We start from the raw sequence: 27,450 nt of genomic DNA on the forward strand, positions 1-27,450 counted from the left end.
CTGTAATGCTGTTCAAAGAGTGGCAGCACAACTGGTCGAATCACCACACTGACGAACAATTTTCAGTCAGGTTGCGTGGGACAACCATTAGAGTCCTCCTGTTGTCGTACGAAATCGTACCCCAGACTATAACCACAGGTGTAGCTCCAGTGTGTCTAGCACACGGACAAGTTGTTTTCTGGCCCTCAGAACGGTTCAAATGGCTCTGAGCACTATGTGACTTAACATCTGAGGTCATCAGTCCCCCAGAACTTAGAACTACTTAAGACCTAACTAACCTACGGACATCACACACGTCCATGCCCGAGGTAGGATTCGAACCTGCGGGCCATTAAATGGTCGCCTTCTAACAAACACGCAGCCATCACTGTCACTGAAGAAGAACCAGCTTTTATCAGAAAACACGACAGACCTCCTACCCTGTCCTTCAATCAGCTATCGCTAGATACCACAGAAGTCGCTTATGGTGGTGGGTTCGGGTTAGTGGAACGCACGCTACACTGCATCTGGCTTGGAGCTGTCCTGGAAGTAACCGATTTGTAACAGTTCGTTGCGTCACTGAGGTGCCAACTGCTGCTGCAGATGCAGTGTGATGCACCAGAGCCGTACGCCGAACACGATGGTCTTCCCTCTCGGTAGTAAAACGTGGCCGTCCGGAGTTCGGTCTTCTTGCGACCGCACATTCTTGTGACCAGCTGCCAGCAGCCATGTATAGTGGGTACATTCCTGCCCAATCTGTCAGCAGTATCGCAGAAGGAACATCCAGCTTCCCGTAGCCCCTTTATATGACCTCGTTCAAACTCGGCGACATGTTGATAATGGCGTCTTTGTCGCCTGAAAAGCTTCCTTGACTAGAATCAACTCACCACGTCACGTCTCAAAGGTAACTAACGCTCACAGCGCGCATTTAAAACAAATCTGATCTGGATCCTCATCTGACGCTACGAGCACCATTCTTGATGCGAATGACGCGGAATTTTAGTATACATTATCTTTCAGATGTGGAAACACGCCTACCAACTTCCGTTTACGTCGCAAGGCTCTTTCTTGTTGTTGCGATTTTTTTCCGTCAATGTGTTATCAATATTGTCAATACGAACTGATGGTGTGAGGTCAAGTATCGACAGTCTTACATGTCTCCATTCTGATCTTGATAGACTTTCATAAAGCAGCCGTACGGCGTTAGTCTTCGATGTTTGTTTTCGATTTATCTTTCCGCATATCATACCTGAAACTCAATTTTTCAAGTAGTCTTTTAACCCCATACAAATCCAATAGAACTATGCGAGGGCCATCATTGTATGTACCACTTTAGGAAGGTCAACGGATGATTCTATATGACACTGCTTACTTTATTGATTTGAAAATATGATATTGGTTGGTAAATTACATACCAGTTTGGGAAAACGATTCCATTTCGAAAAATACGTCATACATTTACAACGACTAGTAAGAGGTTTTCGAAGTGCATGCAAGTGTCACCAAATAGTAAAAAAGAAAAAAATGTTTTATGTTAGCTACATGAACATATCCTTGGCAGGCAGATGTAATAGGTTCACAAGTTTCCACGTAATTTTACTAATTGTATTTTTTGATTTACATTACAGAACAAAACTTCGAGCCTTCGAATGACCTGCCTATCTCCAGAAAGCTCGAAGTTACACCTAACGTTTCCTCGACTGCGGTTGCTGTTCTCACTAACGGATTTTATTTCCCTATTTTATTTCCTATCAACATTAATAATTTCTCGAAATATGCTGACTCGTCGGAAAATAAATTATAAAATCTTTGTGGTCTGTGGTTCTGATTTGTCAGCAAATTAACATTTGACCGCTTCATTTTTTCCAACCGTACTCCGTCCGATTTCCTCTTTTTCGCTGTTTTCTGTTGCTTGCATGCTGTAGCTAATTTAACTGCAGCACACGCTTTATTTTGAGTGTTCGACATATTAACCTTGTAAAACAATATCAACTGACAATTTTTATCAATATTATTGACGGTGTGAAGTCGTTTCAACATAATGAATTTTTGACAAACTGGTATTGTCAATAAATAGCGTGTGCAAGTCCCTTTACACTTTTTAAAAGAGCCAGATTTCTCTGTCACTCACTGGGTTCCGATGGTCCACACTGACATCTTCGTGTCATTCTACAATACAGAAATAATGGAAGGTAAAGATGTAATAGGATATGAAAAGGTGCAAGGTAAAGATGCAGCCTTTTGTCCCTACTGCTCAATTTGCACATCGAAGAAGCAATGACGCAAATTAAAAAAGGTTCAAAAGTGAGATTGAAATTGAGTGTGAAAGTCATCAGATTCGCTGGTGGCATTACAATCCTCAGTAAAAGGAAATAAAAATTACAGTTTAATGAGTACAGAATATGGATTGAAAGTAAACGAAAGAGAGACCAATGTAATGAGGAGTAACAGAAATGAGAATAGCGAGAGACTTAACATCCAACTGGGGATCATGCAGTAGACGAAGTTAAGGAAATCTGCTATCTCGAAAGCACAATGACAGATCACAGACGAAGCAAGGAGTACAGGGAAAGAAGGCATTCCTGGCGAAAATAAGTCTACAAGTCAAACATCGACCTTAACTTTAGTGAGAAGTATCTGGGAATGTAGATTTGGAGCATAGCGTTGTACGGTACTGAATTATGGACGTATCCCCACAGAAGAAAATAGCAAAATGTTAGATTTGGTGACCTGGGAGGCCATAAACAATGAGCAAGCTTCTGTTTTCCACCTCTTCCAATGCAAAGCTGTGGGATGCTGTTATTGACATAACGCCGCACCTCAACGTGAAAGTGAGGTGGGCGGCTGTCATGCATAAAACTGAAATCACTGGAATCTTCGTGAAGTTGAGGAAACAATTTTGCAGCATGTCCAGGTATGACATTCCTGTCACAGTTTATTCCGTAAAGAGAAAGGTCCTTAAACTCTGTGAACAGAAACGGCACAAAACACATCGGTTTCGGTGAGTCTCTTTCATGTTCGACGCCTAGATTATTACAGATTCTTAAATCATGGTGGCTTGCCTTACTCGATACATGAAACGTCAATTCGTTCAAAAAGATGAGTCGTTCGGAAAAAATGTCCTCTGTCATATCTTGGAGAACTGAAATGTGAAATACGTACCTTCTGTTATAGTAGCCGGAATGCAGTTGCAGTAACTGCAATTTGCAAGGCTTCGTATTAGTACGCTGGCATCGTTTCAGAACAAACCACACGATTGTTTGAGTAAGTAGAAATTCCTGTCCTGCCCATCTTCTGGACTCCTGAGGGCTCCGTGTGTACACATCTCGCATACGCTCGACATTTCCATCAGATGTGCGTGGCCGATTAGTGCTCTTCCCTTAGCACGTGCAACCAGCTTCCAAGAATTTTGTGATTGACGGCAGAAAGCATGTTGCACTTTAACAATGGATTAACTTAACGCAAATTCCAACAAACAAAATGATTTCTCTCTTGGTGCAGTCACCATGTTTCTACATGCAAACAACAGCGGAGCTGTGTCAAAACTACGAGCGTTCCTCTATCTAGTGACATCCGCAATGTCTTTCTATCTTTTATAAATTGTCAATAGTACAAAACTGAAATCTATTCTTTCTTTTTGAATCATCCGGTTTAGTTTTTCCCTATCTTGAATTGTTTCAGCCTGTGAGAGTATGCTCTAACGCAAGTACATCGTTATGTCATTCAGTTTGAGTAAGAGGAACAGACTTGTTTAGTGACCAGTTGAATGCAACACAAAATCGTGGTCACGGTAAAACAGCGCGAGGTCATTGACGAGAGTTATGCGAAGCACAGTTAGTAGAATCCTGTGCGGAAATGTCTATGCAGGAGTTTAAGACTGGAACTGTTTATGCAAAATTTACAGAAAAGTCTGCAATGCAAAAATTAGTGACACAAAGGCGCGAAAATGGGTCCGCAACGAATAAAAACCGCACCTATGAGAAAAAAGTTCAAACACGAGTAAACATTGTCCGAGTGAAGGAAAACCTGGAACAACGTCCGACGAAATCTCAACGCCCTTTATCTATGTAAATGGGAATCTTTCAGTCGAAGTATTACCAAAAACAACGTGTCTCAGTGCCCATACAAATATACTGTATGTAGTCCATGAGTTAAAGAGTCCAGACGATTTTCTCTTGTTGAGTTCTGTCAAGTAGTTTCTGAGTGAAGTGGCATCAGAACTTTCAGGTTCTCTATTTTTAATTTCTCCAAATGAGGCCTGGTTCCGCCTGCCGTGGTGTGTGAATTAACTGAACATGTGCCATTATGTATCAGAAAATTGACGTCAGTCATTGTGAGAGCCATTGCATAATCTCAAGATTAGTGTTTGGTGCGCTATGTCTGGTGTTCTCATAATAAAACGATTCTATCACCAAAGTATTAATGTTAGCCGATATGTCCAGAATAGTTTTAATCTATATGTCGATCAACTGAGAGAACATGAACGACTGTACGGATATTTTCAACAAGACAGAGCATCAACACAGTCAGTCTTGACAACCTTGGCACTAGTGCATGAGGTGTTCAGTGAGGAGAGGACAATCAGCAGAAGCAGTGTAATTTATGGCCACTTCAGTCGCCTGAACTCCCTCCCTGTGATTTTTATCTGTGGAGAAAATGGAAGGGTCAGGTTCACTCAACTAATCCTCGCAAAATGCAAGAGCTACAGCAGAACACTGAAAATGAGATTCTGCTGTCCCTCAGGCAGACCTGCTATGCGTGTCTCATAGTTTGACAAATCGAGCACAGTGCTGCATCGTGGTCATTTTCAGCATCTTCTCTGATGTTCACTAACAAGTCGATCCCGCTTCAGTCTTAGTGAAAATATATTCCGGATCAGTTTCTTTTTGTCCACCCGGTAGAAAGAGCAGAACAACTGAGTGAAGATGAGATTGGAGAAGAAATTGACAGAGCACTGATATACCTACCTGGAAAAAAGGCCTTTGGAGAAAACGGTGTTCTCTCACAATTACTGAAATTCTTGGAGGAGCCAGGCATGACAAAACTATCCCATCTGGTGTGGAATACATATACTACAGGCGGAATACCATCAGACATAAGGACGAATGTAATAATTCCAGTTCCAAAGAAGTCAGGTGCTGACAAGTGTGAATATTATCGAACCAACAGTTTAATAAATCATAGTTGCAAAATATTGACACGAATTAATTACAGAAGAATGGAAAAAAATGGTAGAAGCCAACCTCGGGGAAGATGAATTTGTGTCCCTGAAAAACATAGAAAGACGAGAGGCAGTACCGTCCGTGCTACTTATCCTACAAGATAGGTTGTTAAAAGGCAAACCTACGTTTACAGGATTTGTAGACTTATAGAAAGCTGAAATTTTGTAGGTGTCAGGGATAAAATACAGTGAATGATAGGTTATATGGAGCTTGCAAAGCTACAGTGAGTAGTTATAGGAGCCCAAGGACATGAAAGAGATGCCGTCCTTGAGAAGGGATTGAATCTAGATTGCACACTATCCCCGATATCATTCAGTCTGTGCACTGAGCAAGCAGTAAAGGAATCCAAAGAAAAATTTGAAGAAGGAATTAAAGTTCAGTGAGTAGGAATAAAAACATTAAGATTTGTCAGAGAAAGAAACGGACCTCGATAGTGTCTTGAAAACGAGGTTATAAGAACCACATCAACAAAAGTAAAGCAACTATGATGAAATGTGAAACGTGAACACTAAGCAATAAATGGAATAGAGGGTTATCAAGTGTGGCGCAAAGAAGAATTTTCAAAATTAGATGGCTAGATCGAACAACTAATGAGGACGTACTGGAGCGAATTGGTGAAAAAAGAAATTTGTGTATAACTTGACGGAAAGTAGAGATAGATTGATATGACACAGCCTAAGGTGTCAAAAAATTGTCAATTTGGTAACGGAAGGAAGTGTAGGAAGCAAAACTGCAGAGGGAGACCAAGGGATGAATACAGTAAGTAGGGTGAAATAGATTTAGGTTGCGGCAGTAGGTAGGACGTAAGTAGTAATTTGTTTTTAAATAGGAACTGAAGAGCTGTACATTTGACCGGCTTGCTGTCCTAGTTACAACAGTGAAGATGCTATAATCAGTGCGTTTTTTAGCATCTACTAAATCTGACATTCTACGCATCACATGACTTCGTGAGGATGTGCGGCCGCCTGTTGTTATCTTCATGTGACTGGAAGAACATGAAAGTCCTTCCTTGTCTGTGCGCCACAGCCTCGACAACACCCGACGCCGGAAACTGGCAGCCTTCACGTGGTGATAAACGTTGTCTCTGTCAGAGATACATACCAGCAATTCCTAGAACGGAACAACAGATGTGTGTAGTTCCGTACAATGAAATTCTCACTGATAATTATGGCATAAGAGTGTTGTAAAACTGTCCACTTCTGTTTCTACTTCTAATCCGTGACAAAGAGCGAGATGACACTATGGGAAGACAATGGGCTCGCACACGCTCGTCCGACCATCCATTCGTGTTTTCCCTAAATCGCTTAAAGCAAATGCCGCGATGGTTGCTTTGAAATGGACGCGGCTGATTTCCTTCACCTTTCCTTCCCGCATCCAAACTTCTTCGTCGTCGGGATGGTAAATCCTAATCTTCCTTCCTTTTTCCAGTCCGTAACTGTTTTTTCTTTTGATACTCTAAACTAAGAATAAATAGAAATTGTAGGTACAGCTCTAGGAGGCCGCATTTTAACTGACGTCCACAAAAAAGACGGTGAATCTACAATAGCATATTTATTAACAATAGTACATTGCATGGCACTACAATGTGAGGAATTGAAAGCGATGGACCGAGGTAGTCAGGTAAATGCAACATTTCTTCACTTCTAAAAAGCGTTTTACTCAGTACAACATCTGTGCTTATCATCGAAAGCGCGATCGTATGGGGTGTCAAACGAAATTTTGCGAATGGAATAAGGATTTCTTGGTAGGGAGGAGCAGCATGTTATCTTGGATGGAGAGCTGTCGACAGATATAGAAGGAACTTCAGGTGTGGTCCAGAGAAATGTGTTGGGATTTTTGCTATTCATGTTGTATATTAATGACGTTACAGAAAATTTTAAAAATAACAACAGACTTTTCGCAGATGATACAGTTTCTATAATGGCAGTTGTCTATAATGAAGTACAGTTTGTTAAAAAAAACGAAAAAACTACATAAATATTCAGTTAGATCTTGATAAGATTTGAAAGTGGTTCAAACGCTGGCAACTTGCTTTAAATGTTCAGAAAGGTAAAATTCAGCACTGGAATCTGTCAACTCATATAAATACCTCGGCGTAACAATAGTAGGGATTTGAAAATGGGCTGATCAAACAGGATTAGTCGCAGGTGAAATAAGTAGCAGACTTCGGTTCGTTGCTAGGATACTAAATAAATTTAGTTAATTTACAAAGGAGATCACAAAACACTCGTGGGATGCAGGCTAAAATATTGCTCATGTGTGTGGAACCCGCATCAGATACGACAAACAAGAGATATTAAACCTACAAAACCAAGGACAAAACGAACAATCATAGGTTTTAAAATCCATCATAGATCGTCAAGGAAGTACTGGAAGAACTGAACTAGAAGACGCCTGACGAAAGACGCAAACTACTGCACGAGAGCCTAATTTGAAAGTTTCAACAACCAGCATTATGTGAGGAATGCAGGATTATACTACAACCCCTTGCGTATCTTCTCCTAATGGACCGCTAAGAATTTATTAGACAGTTGCAGCTCGTACGTATGCATTTAAACAATCATTCGTTCCGCACTCCGTACGTGAATGTATGGAGAAGATGCCCTAATTACTCGTAAAATGGGAAGCACACTCTGTCATGCACTTCACAGTGCTTTTCAGAGAGCAAACGTAGATACTGACGTAGGACGGTAGTGTTGTCAACATTACAACAGATGCTCAAAGTGAACGCATTATAATAAAACTGTCAAACTATGAATTGCCTCACTTATTAGAATATCGCGTTAGTAGTAGCTTTATTCATCCGTAGATATCTTTTACAAGGATATAGGACATGTCAAAGTATTTACAAGTTTAGAACAATTTAAAATAAGTTAATTCGTATACACATACACTTAGAGACTTCTAGTTAGAGACAATCATTATATTTACTCCTGGTATACAATACTTTTTTTTACAAATAACTTATTACATAATGTAATGCCACACTGCTCACTCATATCTCACTACCAGTCACTGCACACACTATACACACATTGTTTCACAACACACACACACACACACACACACACACACACACACACACACACACACACACACTAGTGATCTCTGGGCCATTTTCTGCACCGCAATTTCCCATTTGCTATCCTGAAGAACTGAGCCAGCATCCTTCTATAATGAGTGAGATGTTGAGCTTTTATGGCATTCAAATTCAGTGTTCGAAGACGTAATCCAACCGCGTTTACTAACTGTCCTAGGCGCAACTTCGGTGGAGTGTGCTACGGACATATTGAACAAATGTTATACAGTTGGTGCACTACCATGCATCGGGTGTTTGACTTAACGAGGTATCAAAGGCGCGTTCTCATATACAAGAGACAGAGTGTTCTGCAGGAGCCTAGATTCGTTTGTTGCTTGAGGCGTAATGGAAGAGCTGCTAGTCCGAATAAAAGGTGGCCAGTAATGTGGTGACTCTCCAAGAGATGAAGTACTTTTTTTGGGGGGGGGGGGGGGGGGAGGGGCTCTCGGAAACCTTCGTTTAGTTAGACACAGTCGCCTATGAATTGACAGCCATGTAGAAAGTAATGAGATGAGTCTCGTCAGAAGGGTATAACACGTACTCAACCAGTCTCGCGGGCTTGCGGCCGCAACAACTCCCCGCCGAAACAATATACACCAACAGCGTTACGTTTCAGCTGAAGTCCTGTGTGATTGTTCGTCGAATGCTGATATTTTGTTTCGTTTCATTTCTTACAATTGCAGGAGTTATTTTATTTGTTGTGCGTTATGTTATGATGATAAATTCGGAGGCAGCTTCGCCAATCACTGTGAGAAAAACTGTTTGACGCTGATCTGTTGTCTAGGGGATAACCGTACAAGGTCAGTCCAAAGACAAAGTTTACATGTTATGTGTCTTCTTCGAAAAAGAAAAACGTAGTGGAAGTCCTCATATCTCCATTAACAACGTAATGAAACAACTAATTCAGCTCTGAATATAAACAATCGCACTATTATACACAGTGAAGCGCCAAAGAAACTGATATAGGCATGTGTATTCAAATACGGAGAAATGTCAACAGGTAGAATAGAGCGCTGTGGTCGGAAGATCCTATACAGTATAAGACAACAAGTGCTTGACGCAGTTGTTAAATCGGTTACTGCTGCTACAGTGGTAGGTTATCAAGATTTAGGTGAGTTTGAACATGGTGTTATAGTCGGCACACGAGCGATGGGACACAGCATCTCCGAGGTATCGATGAAGTTGGGATTTTCTCGTATGACCATTTTACGAGCTTACCGTGAATGTCAGGAATCTGGGAAAACAGCAGACCTCCGATATCACTGCGGCCGGAAAAAGATCCTGCAAGAACTGGAACAACGACGACTGAAGAGAATCGTTTAATGTACAGAAGTGCAACACTTCCTTAGATTGCTGCAGATTTCAATGTTGGGCTATCAACAAGTGTCAGCGTGTGGAACATTCAACAAAACGTCATCGATATGTGCTCTCGGAGCCGAAGGGCCATTCGTGTATCCCTGATGACTGTACGACACAAAGCTTTACGCCTCTCCTGGTCCCGTCAACACCGACATTGGATTGTTGATGACTGGAAACATGTTGCCTGGTCGGAAGATTCAAATGGTTCAAATGGCTCTGAGCACTATGGGACTTATCTTCTGAGGTCATCAGTCTCCTAGAACTTGGAACTACTTGATCTAACTAACCTAAGGACATCACACCCATCCATGCCCGAGGCAGGATTCGAACCTGCGACCGTAGCGGTCTCGCTGTTCCAGACTGTAGCGCTTAGAACCGCTCGGCCACTCTGGCCGGTTGGTCGGAAGAGTCTCGTTTCAAATTGTATCTAGCGGATGGACGTGTACAGGTATGAAGACAACCTCATGAATCCATAGGCCCTGCATGTCAACTGAGGATTGTTCAAGCTGATGTAGGCTCTGTAATGGTGTGGGGCCTGTGCAGTTGGAGAGATAGGGGACTCCTGATACGTCTAGATACGACTCTGACAGCTGACACGTGCGTAAGCTTCCAGTCTGATCACCGCATCCGTTAACGTCCATTGTGCATTCAGACGAACGTGGGTAATTCCAGCAGGGCACTGCGACAACCCACACGTCCAGAATTGCTACAGAGTGGCTCCAGGAACACTCTTCTGAGTTTAAGCACTTCCGCTGGCCACCAGACATGAACGTTATTGAGCATATCTGGGTTGCCTTGCAACGAGCTGTTCAGATGAGATCATCAGCTCCTCATTCTCTTACGGATTTTATGCTGTAGGACTCATGGTGTCAGTTCCCTCCAGCACTATTTCAGACATTCGTTGAGTCCATCCCACGTTGTGTTGCGGCACTTCTGCGTGCTCGCCGGGGCCCTACACAATATTAGGCAGGTGTACGATTTTCTTTGGCTCTTCAGTGTATATTGGCATGGAAATGTAAGAGATAGAAGAAACACTAGAAAATCGGCAAAGATGAAAATTTGGGGGAAAACTCTGTATGGATAAGCAGAGACCAACGGTGACTCAAGACAACATGCCCACCGCAAGAGTGGATGCTGCTTTGTGGCTCTGTTGGCCTGTGGATGGATAAGGGAAATATAAGAGGAGCAGACCAGAGATGAATGAGAAATCGTTCTAGCAGTGATACGAGTTGCAAATCGGCAAATCTACTTTTATAAGAAACTCTGAGAAAGGGCAGACTGTTATGACCCCATACCCGGGAATGAGAATCCCGAAAACGGCGAAGTTTGTAGGCTGTTCGCGTACTACTGTCACGAGCGTCTACGGAATATGATTGAAGGGCGATGAAGCTTCGAGTAGATGACAAAGTCGTGGACGTCCACGTCTCATTACGGAACGTGGAGGGAGGAGGTTTGTGCGCTCTGTGAATAGGATAGTCGGCGAAATGTGATAAATGTGACGACAGAGAACAGTGCTGCTGCAGGTACCTGTGTTTCGGAGCACGCGGTTCAGGGCACATTTTTAGTCATAGGGTTCCACAGAATACGGTCCCTACATGATCCTGTGCTGACACAATAACATCGTCAGTTACGATTTTAGTCATTATGGGGCCATCGAGATTGGAGCATGGATTGAGGAACTCAGAAACTCGTAACATTTTAGAGTCAGAATCTCCACTCCAAAGAGTCCCTGACTCCATGACCAAGGGGGGCTGTTCACAGATCTCCCCGATTTCATGAGCTCCAAACCGCTCGATGAAAATCGCTTCAACACTGAGGAATCAGACCAAGTACCCACACTCATGCAACTTGATTTTCCATGCCCCACTCACATTAATAATGCTTCACTGTAACATGCTACTTTCTGCTAAGATTTCTGAGAATTTTATTTCTAACAGATGTTGAGAAACATCGACCATCCTAGGAAAATCATTCGCCCTCAAGCCAGCCTTGTTGGCCTGGAACACAACCCACTTACAAGGGAACCTCCCCATCGCACCCCCCTCAGATTTAGTTATAAGTTGGCACAGTGGATAGGCCTTGAAAAACTGAACACAGATCAATCGAGAAAACAGGAAGAAGTTGTATGGAACTATGAAAAAAATTAGTAAAATATACAAACTGGGTAGTCCATGCGAAGATATGCAACGTCAAGGAGAACGCGAGTCAAGCAGTGCCGTGGTCCCGTGGTTAGCGAGAACAGCTACAGAACGAGAGGTCCTAGGTTCAAGTCTTCCCTCGAATGAAAAGTTTAATTTTTTGTTTTCAGTTTATGTGACAAACTCTTATGTTTTCATCACTTTTTTTGGAGTGATTATCACATCCACAAGAAAACCTAAATCGGACAAGGTAGAAGAATCTTTTTACCCATTCGCTAAGTGTACAAGTTAGGTGGGTCGACAACATATTCCTGTCATGTGACGCACATGCCGTCACCAGTGTCGTATAGAAAATATCAGACGTATTTTCCTGTGGAGGAATCGGTTGACCTATGACCTTTTCGGTTCCCATTGGAGAGGCACATCCTTTCGTCTGCTAATCGCACGGTTTTGCGGTGCGGTCGCAAAACACAGACACTAAACTTATTACAGTGAACAGAGACATCAATGAACAAACGGACAGATCATAACTTTGCGAAAATAAAGAAAGTAATATTTTCAGCGGAGGGAAAACTTGAACCAAGGACCTCTCGTTCCGCAGTTACTCACGCTAACCACGGGACCACGGCGCTCCGGAGCTAACATCTACCTGGATGTTGCTTATCTTCGCATAGACTGCTCAGTTTGTATATTTTACTAATTTTTTCATAGTTCCACACAACTTCTTCCTGTTTTCTCGATTGATCTGTGTTCAGTTTTTCAAGGCCTATCCACTGTGCCAACTTATAACTAAATCTGAGGGGGGTGCGATGGGGAGGTTCCCTTGTTAGAAGGATTAGGGAAAGCTTGTCTCATCACCCCCAGGCTGCAGAGAACTTCCTTCTTCCACGTCCTGGAAACAGTCTTTAAGGTACAGAATAGCCATAACGCCGTCCCCTGGGCGTGGACGAGAAATGTTATGTTACAATATGTGTATTGGTGAAACTCCACAATAACCCATCTCACAAACAGTAAGATTAAATTTAACCCACTTGTTGACTCACGTGGCAGCTCCCAAGCAGACTATGTAGCCACTAGATGCTTCTCTGCAGGAAGCTTCATATGTTTTCGGGTTATATGTTCTTTGTAAGAGCCTCTGAATCTTACCTGTGCTGGCCAATCAAACGTCCTGCCAGCGCCTGACCTCACTGCTAGTGTTACTACACACTAGTGAAATCAAGGACACAGTAAAACTTCTGCTCACACACACCTTTATTCTCACACGTCCATTTTACAGTTACTCGAAATATATTCGCTGCAGAGGGCAGCACAATGTACAGACTTAACAGAACACCAACAGATGGCGTAGGAGTCTTCATTCCCCGACATCCTCCCCACCCTGGTCCATCTCGAGGGGGATGACCAGCTGGACCGGTCGACAGATCTTCATACCATCTGGCTGGCGGAGGATGATGCACCGTATTTTACTATCTCTGCCATGCCACACTTCTTCTACCACAGTCCTCTTCCACAAGTGCCGTGGTTTGCTGTCTTCTTGGAGCAGAACAACCTCTCCAATTCTCGGTTTCCTCTGCGAAGGGTATCCCTTCACCTCATGATATTGTCTTAGCAGCAGGAGGTATTCTGTCTTCCACCTGCGCCAGATGTCGTCATTGACCTTTTGTCTGAGTCGGAACTCCTTGGCAAGGTCCTTTCTAGTTGCTGGCTCTGGCCCACATGGAATTGTTACTAATTTCCCACCATTTAGAAAGTGGGCTGGCGTCAGTGCAGTGTCACTCTCTCCTTGAGTGATGGGTCGTGAGTTTATTGCGGCTTCTATGCTGATCAAGGTGGTGTTTAAGCTCTCTTCATCCACCTGGGAGCGACCAAGAACTTTCCTCAGGCAGCGCCTCCCCACCAAGCCGCACATGGTGGTATGAATTTCCAAGTGATTCCATGGTGGGCACAGTAGAGCTGTACGTCAGTATGCTGCATGGTTTTGAAAAGCTCTGCCAGTTCTGAGTTGGCTGCATGAAATGTTGTAGCATTGTCTGAGTAGACAGTGACTGGTAGGCTCCTACGTCCTGCAAAGCGTTGCATGGCCATCAAAAATCTGTCAGTGGACATGTCAGTTGCAAGTTCAATATGAATGGCCCGTGTTGTTGCACATGTGAATAGGACCATGTAGGACTTTTTTGTTTGATGTCCAGATTTGACATATAATGGTCCGGCAAAATCGATGCCTGTTACTGCAAATGGTCTTGAAGGCTGAACTCTGTCCAGTGATAGTGGGGCCTCCATCTCTTCATACTGGCGACTGTGTATTATCTTGCATGGTAGGCAAGAGTGAAGAACTCTCCGAACAGCTTGTCGTCCTCGCAGAATCCAAAATTCTTCTCGGAGTTCCCCTAACACAATCCGCACACCGAGATCATGCAGTCTTACATGTGTGTGTCTGATGAGAAGCTCAGTGAAATGGTGACGTCCATCCAATGTAACTGGATGCTTCTCTGAGTGTGACAGTGCAGCACATTGCAGCCTACCACCAAGACGAAGGATGCCATCCGATATAAAGGGATTGTATCGAGCAATCTTTGATTCCTTGGGCAATTGGTCTTCCTTACGCAATGCAGACAGTTCACTAGTGAATAGTTCCTCTTAAACTCTTCTGATCCAGTAGGTGCGGGCATTTTGCAATTCCAAAACACTAAAACTGCCAAAGATTCTATTTTTGTTTCTTGTTGTGCTGATAAATCGAAATACAGAGGCAGTTATATGCAGTACTCGCCAATATGAACTAAACCTTACAATGTCCAGTAGTGGTTCAGTGATGCTGATCAGAGTGACATTTGCTCTCGTTTTGGCTTCTGGCATTGATGGAGGTGGGGATAAGATTTCCAGTGGCCAGAACTGCTTGTCTTCTGAAAGCCATGGTGGACCACCCCACCAGATATCAAGAGTGGCTAGCAGATTTGCTTCTAGTCCCCGCATGAGATGATCTGCAGGATTTTGGCTTCCCGGACAATGCCTCCATTGGCTGGGTGTGGTGTATGTCAATATCTCTGTCACACGATTACAGATAAATGTTTTCCATTTGTTTGGATCACTCCGTACCCATTCCAAAGTGACTGTTGAGTCGCTCCACAAGGTAGCTCTGTTGGCATCAAACCCTGTTTCCTGGCAAAAGTAATGAAGGAGTCCTGATCCAACCAATGCAGCAAGTAACTCCAACCTGGGTAGAGTTACCTTCTTCATAGGAGCCAGTCTGTTCTTGCTACAGACAAGGTGCACAGTGTATCCAGTTTCAGTAGATGTCCTTATATATAAAACAGCACCGTAGGCTCTTTCAGATGCATCACAGAATACATGCACCTCCGCAGAGCCACCTGTGCCCAGCGTCCCTATACATCTAGGAATATGTAGTGATGACAAGTGATGAAGCTTTGAGACCCATGAGTGCCAACGACATGCAAGATCTGTGGGCAAAACTTCCTCCCATGTAAGACCCCTCAGCCATGTGCCTTGGAAAATTATCTTTGAAACGATCCCAACAGGAGTGAACACACCCAGGGGGTCATAAAACTGAGCAGCTGCTCGAAGAACATTTCTCTTGGTAACCAGTTTGTCCATTAGATTTTCAGCTATCTTCTCGTAGTCACTGCAGATAGAGTCATCTTCTGTGTTCCAATTAATTCCTAAAACTTGGGTTGTGGTCTTTGTTTCAAGGCCTTTGACATCCCATATTGCCTTCAGATCATTCGAATTAGTCGCCCATTTGGACAATGGAAGACTTATCTGCTGGAAAAAATTCTGTCAGTTCACGGTAAACAGTTGCAGCGGTGTCGCTGTCTCTAACACTAGCTACAAAATCGTCCATGAACACTGACTTGTTTACAAGTCCTGAAGATAGTGGATATTTTTCACTATTTAGTGCTGTTAGCTCCCTTACGGCAGCTGACAACAGGAATGGGCTTGGTGCAAGTCCAAATGGCAAACGTTTGAAGCAATATGTAATCACGTCATTTGTGGTCATGTAGGCACCACTTCCAGCTTGCTCAACACGATACCAAAGGAACCTCGTGAGGTCTCTGTCTTTTTCTTTCAATGTTAACTGCAGGAAAGCTTGGTCCACATCACACACTAATCCCACTGGAAGTGTGCGGAATCTTAGTAAGATTGCTAGAATATCTGGAAGTAAATTTGGTCCCTTTTCGAGAGCATCATTCAGCGATAGAGACTCTGGCTCATGTGAGGATGCATCGAAGACTATTCTGTACTTCACACTTCCACTGACGCATTTCTTCACAATGTGGTGTGGCAGGTAGAATGTGTTTCCAGCAGTACAGTCCTCAGGTGCTACCTCTACCTGGTTCTTCTCAATATATTTCGACATGGTCTCGTGGTAAATGACCTTCAGATCTTCATTCCCTCGCAGCTTGTTTTGTAAGGAGCGAAGACACGCTTCAGCAGTTGTGCGGTTGTAGGAGAGAGGCATATCCTTCTTTCGAGGCAGAGATACAACTCTGCGGCCATATTCCACAGAGTATGATTCTCGGAATTCCTGATAAATAGGGTGGTCCATGGGTTTTAATGCTCGCTCTTGATGTCCTGTTATCCCGATTGTCTCCAGATCCCAAAATCGGCGCACTGACTCATCAGATATATCACTGCAGCTGCCCTGAATAAAGTTGACAGTTGCTCTGTTGACGGTGATGCTAGATCTGTTTCCACTGAGAACATATCCAAAGATTGTTGGGAGAAGAACCAATGATGGTGATACCTTGATTGGTTGTTCCAAAGTCACGATTCTCCAGTAATAATCAGCTCCAATCAGGATCTCAATAGGTAGATCTTCAGTGTCTCCTTTAGGATCTGCGAGTGGTGTACCACCCCTCAAGGCCATATCTCCTACATCTTGTGGCACTGTTGGTTGCTGTGAAAAATTATTTGTGCTTTCAAAGGCTGTTACTGATATGTGGGAATTAGTGGAGCATCCCATCATATTAAACTGCACCTTCTTCCTTGAGAGTGATGAACTGTAACTGGATTCGAAAGTAGTTATCTCGAGAGTAGTGCTTCCAATGACACTTAGTTGGAGAGATTCGATCAGTGAATAGTGAATGAAACTCGATTGACTCCCTGTGTCCAGGATGGCACGTGTCTGTTTGCTCTTACCAGTGGGTCCTGTGATACTCACACGAGCAGTCTGCAGGTATGTGAAGTTAGAAGTCATAGTTTCAATTTTATTTACTGTTGTGGTATGGCTACTACAGACAGAAATGTGGTGCTCCCCCTTACATTTCGCACAGGACGCCTTTCCCCGTTTGAAACACTGATTTCTGTTGTGGCCACGTCTCAGGCATAGAAAGCAACGGTTCATTGTCTTGAGGGCGTCGATTATTGCCTGCAAGCTTGCAATCTTTTGGCAGTCTTGGCCCCAGTGCCCTCTTTCGCCGCAATACACACAGAAGGGCTCTGAATTCTGTTGTTTCTTCTTGTCCCTCTTCGTTTTAACCTTTACATGGAAGGCAGATGCTGTTGGTACGTAATTTTCGCGTGGTACAGTATCTCCACGAATTTTGCGTGTGTTGATAGCTCCTTCCACCTCTTCATTTATGAACTCCATAAGGTAGGTGAGGTTCCCTTCTTCAATCTTTTGCCTTCGGGCATGAACAAGCCAATTTTTGCAAATTTCTTCAGGAAAGGCTCGAAGAAGTTTGGGTGCAAGCACTCTCCCATAAGAGTCCACATTTTCTCCTAGAGCTCGTAGTGCCTGAAGTCGAAGTGTTAAGATTCTCCAAGAAATCCAGGTGACTTTGGATAATTATGTTCTTATCCCCATATTTGGATTTCAAAATTTGCTTAGTCTGCTCATATGTATCAGCTGTAACAGCAATGCCATCGACCAAGTCCTTAGGTTCCCCATCAAGGTAACCACGGAGTAATACTGCTTGTTCATTGTTGACACCATCGGATTCTCGTCTATGGAAGCTGTGAATTGCTCCCAAAATCGAGGCCAAGCTTCTATATCCCCTGAGAATGCGTGCAGTTTGATAGTAGGCAATTTTATGTCCATACAGGCGTGTTGTTGAGCCGCTGACGTCGCGTTTCTGTCTCCTGAGCGCGCTCCTCCTAGAAGGCCTTTCGCCTTTCGGAGGGCGCGTTTGCATTTATCAGTATATTCCTCACACGCTTCCGTGTCGGCTTCGTATTCAGAGTCATCCAGCAAGTCCTGTATTGTATCGTTGAGTCGGGTCAACTCTTCTAATGTTTCCTGTAGGCGTTCCTGGAAGTGTTCTACTTCTTCTGCAGCTGTAGAACCATCGAAGGCGTTTATTTGGCTGACGAAACGCGTCGCATTCGATCGCAAGGTCGTCCGCTTCCGGCGCAGCCTCCCCAAGTTCGTAGCTATTGATTCTGCCATGGTGAGTTGGTGGTTTTGCTTTCTGTCGCGAGAGTGCGTTCAAGGACGCTATGTTGGATACTATCGCTAAGGGATGGCGCTGTCCTGGAGTGTGAACCGTTAGCAGCCCCCCTAGTGATGTTTGTAATTCTCAGCAGATGGCGCAACCGTGCAGTTTTCAACTTCCGCGACCTTTAGTAGTGGTCGCTGTTGCTAACAGATGGCGCTGCAGTCTACCAATACTTTAGCAAGTCCCCTTTGTGCTTTGCAAATAACACGCCAACTGCCCTCTATTGCTCTGCCACCAACAAACATGCACCAAGTAACATCACATACAAATCAATCGCCCCGCAGTGTCCTTTGCTACAGTTTCAGAGCAATGCCGCAACTTATCTGTGTGAGCTGAACGTGGCGTGACGTGACCGGATTTTGTGATTGAAGTCGCTCAAAACCATCTCCGCCGGCGTCGAGTCCTCTTTAATGTGTAGTAGCACTCTGTCTCTTCATGTTCTCCCGGGTTTCGGCACCAAAATGTTGCTACACACTAGTGAAATCAAGGACACAGTAAAACTTCTGCTCACACACACCTTTATTCTCACACGTCCATTTTGCAGTTACTCGAAATATATTCGCTGCAGAGGGCAGCACAATGTACAGACTTAACAGAACACCAACAGATGGCGTAGGAGTCTTCATTCCCCGACAGCTAGCAAGGCGGGGCTTCGCCACGTGTGCAGTCACACTATGAAAGCGTGCGGTTGGAACCTAATCTCAAAGTGCCCTTGAAGTATCGTAGATGTCGCTACAGTGAAGGAAGGTAGGAAGGAGTTATTGATTTAGTTGATGCATATAGAGGAAAGAGCCGTGGTTATATACAGAGAATACTATCAGTTATCGCAACCCATACCTGCGCTTGAAGTAGACTTCTGCCACGATACAATTAACAGCAGACCTTAGGCTGTGTGACATCTGTGGCATGCAGGCTACCCATCCCCACCCCCCGCTAGCCAACCGTTACGCACGCCATCTATGGAACTTAAAGCAAGTCTTACTCCGGGTTGATGGGTTTGAGCGATGACTTTTGCTCTGGCGCGAGGACCCATGTGTATATGATACACTATCTGATCAAAAGTATCCAGCAACTCCTATGTAATGTAGAATCGGCCAATAGATGCCACGACAGGCGAATGCGCCAGTATAAATGGAGCCGGGGACTATTGCATTGTTAGAAGAGAAGCAGTAATACCAGAATTGGTTGATCAGGAAACCTCAGTGACTTTGAATGTGAACCAGTCATTGGATGTGAAGTGAGTAACAAATCCATCAGGGACATTTGAACCTTTCTGAAGCTGCCCAAGTCGACTGTTAGCAATGTGATGAGACCGTGCTGTGGAAAAGCGAAGGAACAAACACAGCTGAACCAAGACTAGGCATGCCTCGTGTAGTGATAGACGGAGGTCTTCTATAGTTGTAGAGGGGAGGGCGGGGGAGGGGGGGAGTAAAAAGATTGCATGAAACCAGCGGAAGAAATCACTTGCGAGTGCAAAAGTGCTACATTCGTAGTCCAGTTCGCACAGTGACTGAGCACATGGAATTAAAAAGAATAAGACACAGTGATGAAGTAGCTCCTCTAAGCCACACATTTCTGCAGGCAATATTAAGCGAAGCTTGAAGTAGTGTAAAAAGTGACACCACTGGACAGTCGACGACCGGAAACAAGTGATTTTCACACTGTGACCTGTGGCAATCCGATGGAAGGATTTAGATTTGGTGAATGGATGCAGAACATGGGTGTCAAGCCTTTTACCTTACCTGGGCCACACTGGAACAAGACGAGTATTTTTGGGCCTCACATAATATACTTAACACTAACAACAACCGAAAAAAGGGAAGGGACGGTCCGAGATATACACTTAAAACATGAGTGATTTAGAATTAATTAAATTATGACTCTTTATTTTAAAATAGCAAGGTGGAATTTAGCTTGACATTTTATATCTGAGATTTCATTGATAATTTTATATCTAAGCAGTTAAAAGTTATAGAATTAATGTGGCATTTGATTCTGAATTTTGGGAACTGATGTATCAATAGCATGTCCGATGGAAGTGGTTGCATATCTAAGGGTGATACAAGGTGCTGATCTGAGATTTCGATTCTACACTGAAGAGCCAAACAAACTGATGCACCTGCCTAATATCGTGTGGGCGCCCGCGAGCACCCAGAACAGCCGCAACTCGATGTGGCAAGAACTCGACTAATGTCTGAAGTAGAGCTGCAATCCTGCCGGTCTGTCCATAAATCCCTAATAGTACGAGTGGGTTGAGATCTCTTCTAAACAGCACGTTGCAAGGCATCCCAGATATGCTCAAGAATGTTCATGTCTGGGGACTTTGGTGGCCAGTGGAAATGTTTAAACTCAGAAGAGTGTGTCTACAGCCACTTTGTAGCAATTATGGATGCGTGGGGTGCCGCATTGTCCTGCTGGAATTGCCCAAGTCCGTCGCAATGCACAGGATACAGGAGATCAGACAGGATGCTTACGTACTTGTCACCTGTCAGAGTCGTATCTAGATGTATCAGGGGTCCCGTATCATTCCAACTGCACACACTCCACACATTACAGACCCTCCACCAGCTTCAACAGTTCCCTGCTGACATGCAGAATCCATGCATTCACGAGATTGTCACCGTATACACGTATACGTGCATCCACTCAATACAATTTGAAACGAGACTCGTCCGACCATGCAACATGTTTCCAGTCATCAAAAGTCCAATGTCGGTGTTGATGGGCCCAGGCGAGGCATAAAGCGTTGTGTCACGCAGTCATCAAGGGTACACGAGTGGGCCTTCGCACGCTGACAGTTGTTGATGGACCAGCATTGAAAACTGCAACAATTTGCGTAAGACTTGCACTTCTGTCACAGTGAACGATTCTATTCAGTCGTGTTGGTCCCGTTCTTGCAGAATCTTTTTACCGGCCACAGCGATGTCGGATATTTGATGTTTTACCAAATTCCTGATACTCACGGTACAATCGTGAAATGGTCGTACGGGAAAATCCTCAACTCATCGCTACCTCAGAGATGCTGTGTCGCATCGGTCGTGCGCAGACTACATCACGTTCAAACTCACTTAAATCTTGATAACGTGCCATTGTAGCAGCAGTAACCGATCTAATAACTGCGCCAGACATGTGTTGTCTTATACAGGCGTTAGACCGCAGCGCCGTTTTCTGCCTGTTTACATTATCTCTGTATTTGAATACGCATGCCTATACCAGGTTCTTTGACGCTTCAGTGTATTTGTATGCTTTACTCTAGAAAAAAAAACTGTTCCCAAACGTATGTGCTTCCAAACGAAAATATATGTAATGCATTACTGTGCAGCAAGAGACGTTTGTCTATGCGCAGTAATGATTTGTAAGAGACCAACAAAGATACATGATCAATTTTTTCTTTTACTTGGATGTCAGACTACACCTCTGTGTATTCCTCAGCAAATCTTCTTGCAACGTATCTACATTGTTTGTATAAGGTGTCGCATAGATACAACAAATTTTTTCGAGAATCTTGAAGGCGAGTTTCGATTTCTTGCATCAAATCGACGGTTATGATTGCGTATTTCATCCTGCCTCTAGGATGATGTTTGGCCAACGTTTTGAAATGAAAAAGAAGTTTGCAATTACTTGTGCTTGCCTAAATTTCAGTTTCATTTGAAACGCGTCTGTTGTTTGAAACATTATACTTGAAGACTCCTGCTGAAGTCATCTAAATGAACAGTCAAATCTACCAAAAATCCTAAATCTGCCACCCAGTTAGCATCTTCAAGTTCTGGCACAGATTTCATGAAAGCCCACTGCTGAGATTTTACCAACGAATATGATTTTTATTTGTACGAACACATATGATTTCAAATTAAACCCGTTATATCGGTATTACGGTACTGTCATTTAGCAAACATTGGCAGTAATTGCAATCCACACGAAGATTTGTAAGTTGTGTCAACTTGTAGTGATCATAACTACGGCGAAGAAGGTTCCTTATCACACTTGTACAGAAATAATACAGAATTTCCTTTTATTTACATAAGTTAATTTCAGTATTGGTCTATAAACCTGTAGTTTTGTATTTGCTACGGAAGTAGCTATAAGATAACAGACCAGCGAGTCTGATGGATGGACTGGCCGGCTTAGGAACGAGACTCTTTGGGTTCAAGTATAGCACAAGCGGCGATATTAAGAATGGGAAGGGCCAGAGACAGAATGTATCGTATGGTGAAAGTTTGAAATTGAAAATATTCAATTTATCATAACTTTACATAACCTTTTTTTGCTGTAGAACGTTGTCTGCCATGACATGCGGTGCAAACAGTGAAGTATAGAGGTGGTGGTGTTATGGAATGGAGTATTTTCCGTGGTGAAGGGTGGACCACTTGATTCGCGGAATCAGATGCTAAATTCTGAACGAAATGAATGGATTTTACATCATTCTTTACTGTGTACAGTAGATGAGCAGTTCGGGGACGAGGATAGTTTGTGTCAGCATGACAATGCAGCCTGGCAGAAAGCAGGTCTATAATGCAATGGCTTTGTGGACAATAACGTTACTGAACTGGACTGTCTGCCCAGACTCCCAAACTGTACCCAATGGAACATCTTTGGGATGAGTTAGAATGTCGACTTCGTTCCGCACCATAGCGTGTGGCATCGCTACCTTCTCTGATTTTGGATCTTGAAGAAAGACATTGAGGCACCTCACTGAAAGTGTCCCCAGCAGAGTTCAACCCTTGATAAGGGCCCTGAGTCGACATACCCTATTATTGTCCAACAATAAGCGTCCAGATGTTCTTGACCATATATTCCACGTGTGAAGAAATATTTTTGTAGAAACAAATTTTAATTGATTGTTCTTTACAAGGCGATGAAAGGAAAGCCTGAGCTTTAAATGGTCATATGCCCATTCTTTTAGGTAATCGTCATATCAAATGTAATATAGAAATGGTTAAGGATGAACACTCTAAAACTGTACAAAACAATGAACGGGTGCACTTCGAAGAAATGGAGGGGTCGAACGTCAGAACCTTGACCAGCGAGCTGAGTGGGCGCGGCGCGCTGACCTTGTTGGAGATGCGGCGCGCGCGCTGTGCGTAGAGCAGCGTCTGTCGCGTCTCGTCGCGGTGCCGCGCGGCCGGGCTGACGTGCGCCAGCATCACGGTGCGGCAGCTGCCGCTCAGCGCGTCCTTGAGCAGCCGCGTCAGCTTCGAGTCGCGGAAGTTCACGTAGCGGCCGCGGCCCGCCGCCAGCGCGCTGATCACGTTCCCCAGCGCCAGCAGCGACCGGTTGATGTGAGCGCCCTCAGCCAGGCGCCGCCCGCGGTTCTGCAACGAGAACGAGCAGGCTGCTAAATCCACTGCACCCGCTGTGGGCGACCACCTGCAGCTGTGATTTAAATTAGAGGTTTATGTGGTTATAATGTGCAACCAGACGCTTTTCTTTTTATTTTGTTACGATTTATTGTACCATTAATTACTTTTCGAGCCACTGCAGGCTCATTATGAGATGTAGTTGTTGCAGGAACATTATCTGAACCTGGTGCTGGAGGAAGGCGCCATGCACTCCGCCTCGCTTATCGCATCCGTCTCCCATCCTCCACGCGGATCCTTTATGATCTGATTCCCTTTCCCCATCTCCTTCTGTTCCTAGAACGAATGTGGATCCTATATGTCTCCCGCAAACTGGATCCCCCCCATCCTTTAGTTTTTCCCATCCTCTCCCTCCCTAGCCTGCTGCTGCACCTGTATCATTGTGTTCCACCTGGTCTCCATCTCCCCACACTTCCGCCAACTCACCCTCCCGGATGATGTCCTTTCCTCGGATGATATCCTGTCCTCGTGCCTTCCATCTACCCATCCTACCAGATCTAATCCCTCCTTCTTTCTCCCCCCCTCCTCAGGGCTCTCTCTCTCTCTCTCTCTCTCTCTCTCTCTCTCTCTCTCTCTCTCCCTCTCTCCCTCCCTCTCCCCCTTCCTTTCTTCCACCTTTTCCCCTGGCGAACACCTTCCTTTTACTTTTCACCCCTCCCACCTCGGCTTCCAGTCCTTTCCTTCTCCCCTCCACTGCCCCCTCCTACCCCCTTCCTGGTTCTCCCCTACTGTCTCTCTCCCCCCTTTTCTTCCCCCCTCCTCCCTTCACCTGGTGGTAGGTCCCCTTCGGTGCAGTGATTTGTAACGTTTTCATTGTGGTTTCAGTGTTACTCCAGTGCCGTATGTGGTGCTAGGTTCCACCAGCACCAGCATTGTCGCCAGAATCATTCATTGGTGTTCCCACTGTGGTGTTTCGTTGTTCTCGTGTCGACTCACACTGTTCATTCTCTGCATGTGTGTATAGCTCTCGTCTATTTTGTTTTTAAATCTACCATTTCTACTCATCTATTTTTGTTCTTGTTAATTCATCACTTTATACCACTCTATGTTACATGTTGTTTTCTCATTTGCCTATGTTTTCTCTGTAACATTCTTGGCTGAAGAGTGACATATTGTGCCACTGCCAGCCCACCCCTTTTTGAGGAGTCAAACAACAATAAAGAAAAAAAAAACTAGAGGAAGGTCCCTCACGTGGATCCTTACGACCTAATTCCTTTCCCCCATCTGCTTCTTTTCCTCGAACATATCCGCATCCTCTACACCTCCTGCCAACTTCATCCCCCTCATTCCCTGGTTGGTCCGTTCCGCTCTGCTCCTCTCCTCTCCAACCCCCGCCCTCTGCCGCGCCTTCACTGTTATGTCCTCCCCTACCCTCCACTTCTACACCATCCATCTCCTTTCCCGAGGTGGCTTCCATCGACTCCCCCTCCTGGATGATGCCCTCTCTCCCTCCATTTATCCCTCCTATCGACTCTGATCCTCACCTCCCCCTCCCTTCCTCTGTCCTTTTCCTGGGCTCCCTGTCCCCTCTCCCCCTCCTTCCATCCTGTTTTTCTGTTTTTCCCTGTCTAACCCTCTGACTCCATCTCCCTTCTCCCCCCTCCCCCCGAGTCCTTTTGCTCTCCCCTCCACTGCATTTCCCACTCTTCACATCCACCAAGCCCTCCCTTTTTCTATGTCACCTCCGCCCATCGGCTCCCCCTTTTTTTTTCATTTCGTCTCCTCCTTTTCTTTTCCCCCTCATCAGTCGGGGTCCCTCCCTCCCCCCATCTGCCGCCGTGTCACCTCTATAGTGCTGTTTTAAGTGAGAGTTCGGTGTTGTGCATCCCCTTTCAGTGTTGTGAACAGCCACCATACTGTTGCTAGTTGTGTTTTTTATTTTGTGCGAACAGAAACCAGACTGTCGCCATGTTTTTTGATTGTGCCTGTTTATTTACAATGTGTTTTAATCAGCATCATGACTGTTTGTCTTTATATTTTCTTCACATTTTTTTCCCCACGTTTCAGTTTTTAACAGTCACCTTTTTATCACCTGCTTTTATTGTTCTCATATCTCCTACTTCTGTTTTAACTTTTCTGTAGGCTGCAGAGCGGCGTATTGTGTTGCTGCCAGCCCGCCCCCCACACTCTCTGCGGGGGGGGGGGGGGGGGGGGGCTCGAAATCCAATATAGAAATAAACGAAACTGGAGGAAATGATGGAAAATTAGCAGCAATTTCGTCGACCACACCCTGCATATCAAGCACCACTCACAGCTATGCAGGATACGATACTTTTAAACCTCCCACCAGTGTGCCGCTGAACGGGCCGGTTCATCCATCACTCGCTGTCTTCAATGAGGTGTGCCCCCCTACAAGCCACCAAAAGATGCTGTATTAACATGATCTCTTTAAGCGCCCACAGTCAGAGCTGTGCCCCCAAACTCAGCGAATCTTCGAACTCATGTAAACTTTAGTACAGAGGACTACAGTGAAGAAAGCACACCGATGTAGCATAACACTATTAACCATTACCACTAGTGAGGTACGTATTTGACTATATCGGCGTTGAAGACTACTTTGTTTCTATAAAGAATATTATTCTAATTCAAGACTACTTTGTTTCTATCAGGAACATTCCTCTAATTGGGGGAATAATCCATAAGGAATGGAAATTGGTAGATGTGATGTACGTATACAGACAAACAAATGATTACAATTCCAGAAAAGTTGGATGATTTATTCAAGAAACAATTTCACAAACTGAGCAAGTCGATAACATGTTGGTCCACCTCTGGTCTGTATGTAAGCAGGTACTCGGCTTGGCACTGATTGATAGAGGTGTTGCATATCTCTTGAGACATATTGTGCCAAATTCTGTTTAATTGGCGCGTTACGTCATTAATATCTGTAGATGGTCGGAGTGCCCTGCCCACAGCGCTCCACACGTTCTCAATATGGCCGAGATCCGACGGAGTTGCTGCCCAAGGTAGGGTTTGACAAGCACAAAAACAAGTTGTAGAAACTCTCGTCGTAAGCAGACAGATATTATCTTGCTAAAATGTAAGCCCAGGATGACTTCCCATGAAGGGCGACAAAACGGGGCATAGAATATCTTCGACGTATCCCTGTGCTGTAAGGGTGCCCTGGATGGGGTACTGCCATGAAAAGAAATGTCATCCTACACTATCACTCCTGGTTGTTCAGCTGCATGGCTGGTGACAGTGAGGCTGGTATTCCACCTCTGTTTGGGGCATCTCCAAGCATGTCATCGGTCTGGAATCTCATTGCTGACAGTAGAACTGTCTTCAGCAATGAATCCTGCCTTGAACTGAGGCCTGTTGATCAGCAAAGACTTGTCTGGAGGCTGCCTGGACAGCAGTGGGATACTGACTTGACTGGCGCCCGCCATATGGCCTGACAACCATTAGTGATAGTCTGGGCTGCCGTTTCTGTTCACAGCAGAACGTCTTTGGTTGCCATCTGTCGCACCTTCACAGCATACCGGTATGGTGAAATATTCTACATCCCATTCTGTTGCCCTTCGTGGTAAGCCATCCTGGGTTTACATTTCAGGAAATAACACTGTACAACAAATTTGAAGTGAAAGTGTGTAAACTGTATGATTTTGAGTTAGTTATTTTTATTTCAGTATAAAATGATACAAAAGCACCATCTTCATAAATCTTCAGCTCTAATTTTTTTTTTTTTTAAGAAAAGGTAATCTACGTTTTTGTATAAATAAGTCACTAACTAAACATGCATTCACGTTCCAGTATTCAGCATAATAAATTTTAAGTGAATAATTACTTGAATTATGTTATGTGTTGCATTTCAGTGCCATTCTGGAAGTACAAAAGCAAAATATTAAGAGAAAATGAAGATAT

The 27,450-nt window shown here is 44.3% G+C and overlaps 1 protein-coding gene across 1 annotated transcript in view; it reads right to left on the bottom strand.

Moving 5' to 3' along the window:
- LOC126235237 (kinesin-like protein KIF19) overlaps window positions 1–27,450 on the bottom strand; it is a 605,478-nt gene that overhangs the window by 141,130 nt on the left and 436,898 nt on the right. The window contains exon 6 of the mRNA XM_049943969.1: window positions 23,281–23,541. Coding sequence (XP_049799926.1) covers window positions 23,281–23,541 — 261 coding nt within the window. The remainder of the gene's footprint in view (window positions 1–23,280; window positions 23,542–27,450) is intronic.

This window comes from Schistocerca nitens, chromosome 2 (genome assembly GCF_023898315.1).
Source record: "Schistocerca nitens isolate TAMUIC-IGC-003100 chromosome 2, iqSchNite1.1, whole genome shotgun sequence".
In the NCBI taxonomy this organism is placed as follows: Eukaryota; Metazoa; Arthropoda; class Insecta; order Orthoptera; family Acrididae; genus Schistocerca; species Schistocerca nitens.